Consider the following 9,693-nt stretch of genomic DNA (forward strand, 5'->3'; position numbering starts at 1 on the left):
TTTTTATTTTATGATTTTGAATTTTTTTGATAGAAATGTGGATAACTTGTACAAGAACAATCCTATATGGATTCATTAAATGCCTTCATATCTTTTGCATAAAGAACAAAATAATTCTTAGATTCCACATTATCCTTGATTATATCCACAAAAGGTCCATATATTGAACTAGTAATCAAAAACAAGGGATTACTTGATAACATTGATAAGAATTAATTGTAGCTTAGACACTAAATAATCCAGATGTCGGCAATAACTTCATCTACCAAAGATTCAAGAATGCGAGACTCAACCTGTGCCCCGAGTTCAAATGCTTCGATTTCAAAATCGAGCCATCTTCCTTGTTGCCTGCTCATGTCCTTATCTACAAGTTCGTCAACATCGATGTCTCCAATGGCTGCCCAACTAGAAATTTCTTTGTACACTTCTTCCGCTAAACGCTCCTTTCTTTTAACCACTGATACACCCTTAGCCCATAATTTGCATCCTCCACCAACATATCGCCTGCATATTAGGTCCAAGCATTCGCTCACGCAGTTAAACATAACCATTCGGTCTAGTTTTGGAACAAGCCCATGGCCACTCAAACACTCTGTACAACTTTCCAATTGTTCGAAAAGATGAGGATATATGATTTCACATGTGTGTCCTAAAGCATAATCTATAAACATGAGTTCTATATTACATAGCATCTCCTTCACATACTCTAGTTCCCACATTCTTGGCTTCTCACAATTAACCAAGACTAGTGTTGTCTCTTGCCTTTTTGCTATCGTTTCAAAAGACGTTGAAGAAGCTGAGTCTGATAATTCAGTATCCCCTTCGACTGAACCTAATGTTTTCAAAGTACACATAGCAAACACTTCCTGGACTTTGATTGACGAGCACTGTTTGCTACCTGAAATTAATAGTAAAAACTCAGTAGTTTAAAGTTGGTTAATGCACTTATCATTATTATGATGCGCCGGTTTACAATATTTAAAGTAAGTTACCTCCTGTGCTATTACTGTCTGTTTCTGAAGAATTGCAACTGTCTGCAGAAGACGAATGCTCAAGAACTGACACCGGACTAAGAAGCTGGCAGTAGAGTAACTTTCTGTCTTCAGATATATCACTGCTGCCCTTGCCAATTTCTTCCAGAGCTCCCTGAGCGGACATTAAGCTTATCTGTTAAGTTATATAAACATGATAGACAAATTTAAACAAACATTAATATTTTTGTTGATTTTCGATTTAAAAAAAAATTTCATATTAACGCCTGTATGATCAATTTTGTCTATGATTTAACTAAACTAATATCATGGAAACTAGCAAGCATATGAAGGTTGAATTCATTTCTGGAAAGTGGTAACATTTCTGGAAAGTGGTAATGCCCTGATTACTTCTTAACAAATAGAAGGTTCATAATAAGTCATTAGCAAAATAAGGAAATAAAATATAAACCATTTTTATGACAAAACATTACGTCTACCGGTTGATGGAATCACTTTCATCTGCCGATAATAAATGAGAAATTACTTTTGAAAATCATATCTTTCCCAAATATGACACTAATTTTCAGAAACAAATCCTGTCAAGAAACTTCAGATGAAAGGTGAAAATTTACTCAAGATGCCTAGCACATCTTTCGGGTTGTGGATCCCTTCATATTGATCAATTAAAGCATGAGCCAGGTTGGTTTACCTGGTTATCTGTGTGCATTCCATCTTTGACATTTTTTCCTTCTTGCACTGTTGAGCTCATTAAGGCATCAAGACCAGGAGCAGCATAACATAAAAGTGAACCTGATTTATGTGGCGAAAAATCTATCTTATGAGCCAATTCTTTTAGCTGTTGCTCCAAAACAGAGCTTAACGAATCACCTCCATTAACATTATGACCAAGAATAGAAAATGTTGAAGCAGTTGTACCATCAGAGTTAAGTGGTGTCCTTTTACTTCGAGAAGTTCCAGTGATTATCTCACAGTTACCCCTTTTCTCATAGGAACTTCCAGAGAGATCTCCCAATCGCGTCATTGGAGCACTGAACGTAAAAGAAATAACATCAGTTCCTGTCTTTCCACCATCTTGATTCCAACTACTTTCTCTTTCCACAACAGCACTAGATTGAATGACTTTCCCATTTTTATCTATCCGGATATTATGAGCATCGTGATTTTTTCCACAGACGTAATTCCCATCAACTGATCGTTTTTTATGAGTAACACTTTCAGAAATAGAAGAGGAAATTTCTCTTTTATCATCTTTTATCTCTGAACCCAACTTCCTTGAACTAACTTTAGAGGTACCGGAAAGTTGACATTTGTTACTTTGTCTAGCAGAAGAAACATCTCCACTTGGTTCTCTCCCACCTCGTGCCTTTGATGTCAAAGATGATTTTCCTTTATCAACAATGCAGTTTTGCTTCCAGTTGTTTTGGCGGAGCACGCTTGAACAGTTTGACATAGATGGCTTCTTAAGCGTACTTTTATGTTTCGTGGATTGACTTTTGAACAGCTGCTTAGGACTAAATTCACTTGTTTCATTCTGGATGACCAAGTTTCTGCTGCCACTCAAGGCTAGGCCTTCTCTTTTCTGAACATTTTCCTTTGCCTGTAGAGCAAGTGAAATGGATTTCCCTCTGTTTTTCACACCAACAGAAGATTCTTCCGAATCTCGAAAAACCCCTGAAGATGTTGCACCCACTGATCTTTTCCAACTTTTATTCATAGAATTCCCCATAGGATTCTTCACAGAATAAGATTCACCAGATCTCTGAGAACCTTTAGAAAGGTTTGATTGTTTTTGAGCTGCTTGGGCCTTCTCCTTCAAATCCTTTACTCTTAGAGGCAACGAAGAAGATCCAACAGAAGAGAACTTTGTTCTTTTTTTAACCTGGGGTCCTGGCTCAGTGATTTTAGCAGCTGCTTCCATTATGTGAACAGCATTCTTCAATGGGATAAAGTTCACTCTTTTAACAGGAGATAGAAGTCTGTGATGGGTGATTGGAATTGATTTAGCTGATTTAGGTGGCAGAACTTCAGTTTGAAACTGTTTAATGGGCCGGTTCATCTCCTGATGTTTTGGCTCCGTTAAATTCTGGACTATTACCTCTGTATCTAGACGATATCCAAGATTTTTGGTTTCATAATCAGCAACACAGAATGACTGAGAAGTAATATATGGGGTAGAGGAAGGCTCGGACATGTAAGATTCTGGCATTGAATCCAGTCCCATAAGCCTGGCAACAACCCCCGGGGCCCTGGGTCCATAGAAGTCCTCATCAGTGACTGATGAAGTACAAATAAAATCGCTACTCTCTTTAATACTTAATCCAGCAGCAAATTCATCCTCATTCTGCTGGACATAGCATGAGAAATAATTTAGCCCACAAAATTGAAAACAAAGGGCTCTAATCATTTGCTATCTCTATCATTACCGTTGGAAGCTCGGCCATCGGCAAATATCCATTAGATCTTTTTTTCTGTTTGGATTGATCTACATTAATGAGAACAATCAATGTTCAGGCCATCAGAAATTATAAACAGGAACGTGCATTGTTTTCAACTACGGCAACACAAATTGAACGCATTCAGTAGTACCTGGTAATTCTGAATTGGTTAAAAACAACTTCTTATGAGACTTTGCATTCCAATCAAATAACTCGAGGAGGCTGCCCACATAATTTCCACCCTTGGAGACTTTTTTCTCCATTCCCATTTAGTAAGCCAAACAGAATTTTGACAAACTGAAATTCACATCTAGGATGCAAATTTTATCTAGCATACCGTCCATCTGCAACTCCATTAAACGTAAAGGGTGATTTTATGTTTCCCCAAGAGAATTTTAGTGATGAAAGTTTAGAGAAATGCTGTCCTGATGTCACAACAAGACATTCTTGCATCTTCACATGGTCACATCTATTATTCAATTTTCATATCAGAAAAATATTTGCAACATAAGCGAAGTGTGTAATAAATGTAGTTCAAAGTAGGAAGCAAAAGGTTTCAGACGAATTCAAAATATCAAATGATGATTGGTTGACGACCACCCCACATCAAAATAATCATTTCAAAAGGCCAAAATTTGTTCAAATTTCTAAAGAGATTTATGATTGTGTGTTTTAAAAGATTCACGTTTGTACGTTTTAAGGCAACTAAGAGGCCAAAGCTACAAATACAATGATCGAGTGCGGTTAATGAAATCAAAACTGATTTTGTCAAACCTGAAATCTTTACATCGGCATCAAAAACCATATTATCCTCATCGCATTGTATTGTTACTGAACCAAAAGTAAATTTGTGTATTCACGGTTAAGACATGTTGCATTAGAAGATTTTTTCCTTTTTCTCCTCGACAATCTAATCCTAGCTTCAACTTATGATTAATTTATAAAGTTCTTATACCATGACACCTGTCTAACAATTGAAAGATCCATCATCAACTCTTTTAACTTTCTACATTGGAAAACATATCCGGTTTTTAGGGACGGTTGCAAACAACAGAAGTGAGTTAAATTCAAGGCTCCCATTGGCCATTGGAGATCCTTTCACCAACCCGAGCATGGAGCCTAATTATGATTTTAAGTGGGTGGATTCTTAACAATAAAATTATACAAAAGTCATCTTTTAACTCAAGTACCAGATCCTGTTTGATTCTAACAACCATGTATAGTTTTCTGCTTCATTTGGATGGCATTTAGATCAAGAGAGTCACAGAACCACAGAAAGTTCAAGCAATAATACTTCATCACCATCTAATTACTCTCATTCGATTGTACTCCCATATCCAGCAGAGATTTGAGCTATTCGACACTCTTGTTAACTAAGAATCTAAGATGTAGCAAAATCAAATGTGCAACCAGTCTGAATTATCCACACTAATCATGTTGCGACAGATCATGAATAAACCCCATAAATCTCAAAACCATTTTCGTATTCTTAACATAGGAGAAGTAAAACAATGTTAAATCAAGAAAACTCACTTCGGCAGAAAAAGAGAACTCACACAGCCCACTTGAGGTCAAGATCTCTCAAGATCCCCACGCTGGAAAAGCAGCCAACTTTATTAGACAAAAAGAACCTACCTTTATCAAGAAAACGTATGAATTAGAGGTAGAGAATGCTGGGTTTGAGAACTTTTGAGAGAGGAAATGGACGTTTATGGACAGAAGAGAGCAGTGAGTTGGAGCTGTCTTCCATGAGGGGTGGGGTGTTGAGATGGAATAGTCTCAGCAATAAATGAGGTGAAAGCGTGGCATCAGATTTAGTTTATTCAAATCTTTATTGTAGGCATAATCAAACGATATTATATATTATATTAAATGTTATAATCAATGTAACGTCCATCTAGGCAGACGAAGTGATTTTCAAAATTCTAAATGCCAGACAACGTGGGCCCCACTTGTGTGTTTTCAAATAAATTAATTGATTTCTAAAACTATATATTATATATATAACAAAATATAAATATGAAGTAAAATTAACCTCATATATTTTATATTGAATTCAGATAATCAATTGAAAATATTATATTAAAATGTAATAGAACTATTACTCGATATGCAGCATAGACTGTCTCATAATTTAGTCGGACGACAATCATTATCAACTTTTATTCAAAATAAATTAGTCTTCTTTTAAAAATTCCAATTGGGAAATTAAAGTGGCCATGTAATAAAATTTAATTTTTTAAAAAAATATCAAAAGTTTGGGCATACCAAGAGAATAATATATTGATACCATGTAGTAATAAGAAAATATTTTGGAAAATATGTGCAAATTAAAGTCATATTTTGAAAATTCATATTTCTTGTCTTTATATGACTCGCTTTATTTAGACATTATAAAGTGACAAACTTTGCCTAAATCTTATTTACGTCAAACTAAATCCAACATTTTAAAAGTTGTTTGTTTCTCACGAGGAAAGTTCGCCCACATGTTACATCTTCATTATTTGAATGTTGAAATATAATATATATATATATATATATATATAGTTTTTTTAATGAGTATGTTAATTGTGAGACGGTCTTACGAATATTTATCTGTGAGACATGTCAACTCTACCGATATTCACAATAAAAAGTAATACTCTTAGCATAAAAAGTAATATTTTTTCATGGATGATCCAAATGAAAGATATGTCTCATAAAATACGATCCGTGAAACCGTCTCACATAAATTTTTGTCTTTTTGAAATATGTTATATGTATGAAGAAATTATATAATATTAAATTTATTTTATTTTAAATTTTGATTTAAGAGTAAGACATAATCGTTTTAACTTTTTAAGTAGTCTCTTTTATGCCGAGTTTCTTGGGTTTGATGAATATATAGATCGGATATTAACGGAGTGTCGATTAGTGATTTGCTTAATAATTTTTGCAAATTGAATGTAAAATTATCAATGAATATTTTGTTAATTATTTGGAAAAAGATTATATAAAATATGAATAATATGGTCATCTCTGCTAACTTTTTCCCCTTTTCTCCTCCCTTGGTTTCCGCCTTTAATCTAGACTTAAATTTGGGGGGAAATATTGATTTATAATAAAAAGTCATGGCCGGTTACATATTTTTGTACTCTTCTAGTTAATCATGTGTTTTCACAAATTTTCAAAACAGTTAAAGGGATATATATATATATATATATAAAGGGGTATATATATATATATAGCAAAATGACATGGTGAGACTATTGTTAGGCTCCGATCCTAAGTCCGAGCAAGTGTAATTGTAAAATGAGTATATATAGCAAACTATTTTGTATTTTGTTATCGTTTTATGAAATATTAATTTTTGTTAAGATTGAGACTTTCATCTAACTCAACATCAAAAGTTAATTCAAGTTAGAAGGATTGTTCAAGTCCATATATATAAATTTCAGTGACATAATTCAGCTGATGTGAGACATTTAAGATTGCGACTTAAACCTAACTTAACCCCAAAAGCTAGCTCAAGAGACGGAGATTGTCCAAGTCTATATGTATAATTCTCATTACTTAATCAAGCCGATGTGGAATATTTAATAATTTTCATAACAACCGCTTATAGACTATTTTAAATGTTTATTTTCAATCAATGTGAGACAAAGACATCACGATTGTCCTTCAAAACATAACGTTGAATGACACCCTAAATCCACCACCTCCAGAATCTAGATATGACTTTTACAAATTTAACAAGTGGCTCAAGTGGATATAACATTTTGTCCTACATAACACTTATCTTCCGGTGTTCCTAGTGGTGATAATCTTTGATATCATTTCTATAATGTCTTGGTTAAGACTCGCACAAATGCGACTGCACAATGGGGTTATGTAGCAACTATTTCATGGTGGTCATTGTTTTACGAAAATGGTTAATATAATTAATAAAGTCCATTAGTAGCACTTATAAACGATTTAAACATTAATTTTCAAGCAAAGTGGAACAAAGACATCATATCTAATGCAAGACTTACAGTTTCTATATAATTTTTAACTCATATTATAATCAATTGCAAAATTTTCTTAAAAATAACTTATCATAAAAGAAATAAATAAATCACACAAAATATCATATAAGGACAGGGAAAATGGAACAAATTAAATCATTTTCTAAGGCCATTTATACACATTTCCTTGTGCATTATTATTATACATTCCGCAGGACAATTTAATGTGCATGAAACAATAGACAGTTAGTTAATAGCCATGCACAATGGATGAATACTTATTCTTGACCCATCGGAAGCTATTACTAATGGAAGCCTTCACTTTCCCTTCAATTGCATATGATTTGTAAGACATGATTCTCTGCTTCCTCTTCACATCAAAATTACCTCGCTGCCAATCGGACAACGTGTACGACGGGGATGACGACGTTAGCCTTGTTGTACGTGGAGGATTAGAAGCACGGAAAGCCGGATTATGGCTGTAAGCATTCGTGTAGGCGGTGGAAGTGGTAATTGTGGCGGTTCTTATGGAGTCGAAATGCTGGTTTGGAGTATAGGACGATAAATAACTAGCCGGCTGGTGCTCGTCCATCCGTCTCGCCGGTGGCATATAACTTGGATGAGAAAAATGGAAGAGAAGGGAATAGAAGAAAATGAGGATGGGATTTATTTTGGGGATACAAGTGAATAAATCTTTGATCATTGTTGAATGTAAATTAAATGGATTACATGAACAAATTTGGAGCATTAGTTTATGGGTTAACTAATAGGTCAAAAGGCATCGGGAGAAAGATGGTCGAGTGGACAACCTTGAATTTCTCCAGGCTATGCGGTGGGACATTGCCAGATACAATTACAGAAATATACACCTTTGCCTGATCATGTTCTATTTAAATTAATATTAATGGTTGGGATTATGCATTAATTCAAGATAACCTCAAACCGGTAATTAATCTAGACGGTCGTGTTCGAGTAAAATAAATAAATTGTAGCTCAAATATTAAACATCGCGATTTCATTAACTAAATATTTCTTAAAATGAAGTCGAATATTATAAGTACGTGGTAGTAAATGAAATGTGTACTCATCACAGATGAAGATCAACATCCAATCCTTCGGTGACACCTATCGTCTCCGCCACTTTCAAGGGCCCCACTTCCCCTCTTCCGCCGCCGAGCACGGCCTGCCGCTGTGGCATGATTTGAAACCCGCCGGAATACCTAAGAGGCACTCCTGACAAAACATGAGGAAACCCTACAACAGAGTTGTGATGATGATCACCAGATGGGAGAAACCTTGTTCCATAGGCACTAATAGGTGCACTTGGACTATTGAACGAGCCTGGTCGTGCCACATGTGGGCTGATCATATGTGCGTGAGACGGTCCTTGATGTCGATGGTTGTCGACCATGAAGTGGGCTCGCTTAACCCTCTGTCGCTCCTTCTTGTGCGCGTTTTGATGGCCGCCAAGAGCTTGAGAGTTGGAGAATTTTCGATGGCAGTGGTGGCACACGAATCGCTTGTTTTCGGCGTCATGTTGTGCTACTTGAGGAACTTTGTGCTCGACTGCGAACCCGAACAGCATCGTGACTGAGGATGGATGCGCATAATCTTGAACCTCAGGTTCGTAAGAATTATGGACCCCTATCAAAGATGAGTTTTCTTCCATGAAATTGATTTTGTTACAATTTTGATGCCACCATCTTTGAGGTGTAACAGGTGTAGTATATATATATATAGGGGGAATGGTAAACAAAGAATTCAACAAAAGTGTACGATTTTATGAGTTTTTACTAACGTGTCATTCTCTGATTGAAAACTTATACTTTTTCAATGCAAAAACTTGTGTCATACGGTCTCACGGGTTGTATTTTGTGAGACGGATCTCTTATTTGGGTCATCAATCGAAAAAGTATTATTTTTTATGCTAAAAGTATTACTTTTATTGTGAATGTCGGTAGGGTTGACCCATCTCACAGATAAAGATTCGTGAGAACGTATCACAAGAGAGCTACCCGTGAGACTAATTACCAGGGAAAAGATGTAAGAAATTACTTTATACATCGTACGTATATATAATGAATGTAATGAAATATATACCGATCAATAAATAAATGTAATGAAAAGTACTACATCTTTTTTACATCACAAAGACGCAGTACTGATTCTTATATTGATTTTCCTGCTGTGATGTGTTTTTATTGCTGTGAAAATTCATGTCAACTTCAATAATTTGACGCAACTATTAGACACGAAACGTGCGCTTGGCCCTTCATG

General features: G+C 35.3%; 2 protein-coding genes across 6 annotated transcripts; both read right to left on the minus strand.

Annotated features, from left to right (window-relative positions):
• Positions 1-139: 139 nt before the first annotated feature.
• Positions 140-5,242, minus strand: LOC142543315 (uncharacterized). 5 transcript variants are annotated; one of them, XM_075650505.1, is made up of 6 exons: positions 4,987-5,242; positions 3,582-3,774; positions 3,419-3,477; positions 1,684-3,339; positions 993-1,146; positions 140-898 (listed from the first exon to the last, which is right to left on the minus strand). In XM_075650505.1, the coding sequence occupies exons 2-6, from the start codon at positions 3,697-3,699 to the stop codon at positions 231-233; spliced, it is 2,655 nt and encodes an 884-aa protein (XP_075506620.1). In that variant the 5' UTR covers positions 3,700-3,774; positions 4,987-5,242; the 3' UTR covers positions 140-230. The 5 variants fall into 5 exon arrangements, with proteins under 5 accessions (XP_075506620.1, XP_075506617.1, XP_075506619.1 ...); XM_075650502.1 differs by having other exon boundaries at positions 3,582-3,899; XM_075650504.1 differs by having other exon boundaries at positions 4,964-5,242.
• A 3,261-nt stretch (positions 5,243-8,503) lies between these two features.
• On the minus strand, positions 8,504-9,085 carry LOC142542012 (zinc finger protein 6-like). The gene has a single exon (XM_075648460.1). It carries the CDS (start codon positions 9,083-9,085, stop codon positions 8,504-8,506), a length of 582 nt encoding a protein of 193 aa, XP_075504575.1.
• Positions 9,086-9,693: the final 608 nt, after the last annotated feature.

Source organism: Primulina tabacum, chromosome 4 (assembly GCF_025594145.1).
Source record: "Primulina tabacum isolate GXHZ01 chromosome 4, ASM2559414v2, whole genome shotgun sequence".
Taxonomy (NCBI): domain Eukaryota; kingdom Viridiplantae; phylum Streptophyta; class Magnoliopsida; order Lamiales; family Gesneriaceae; genus Primulina; species Primulina tabacum.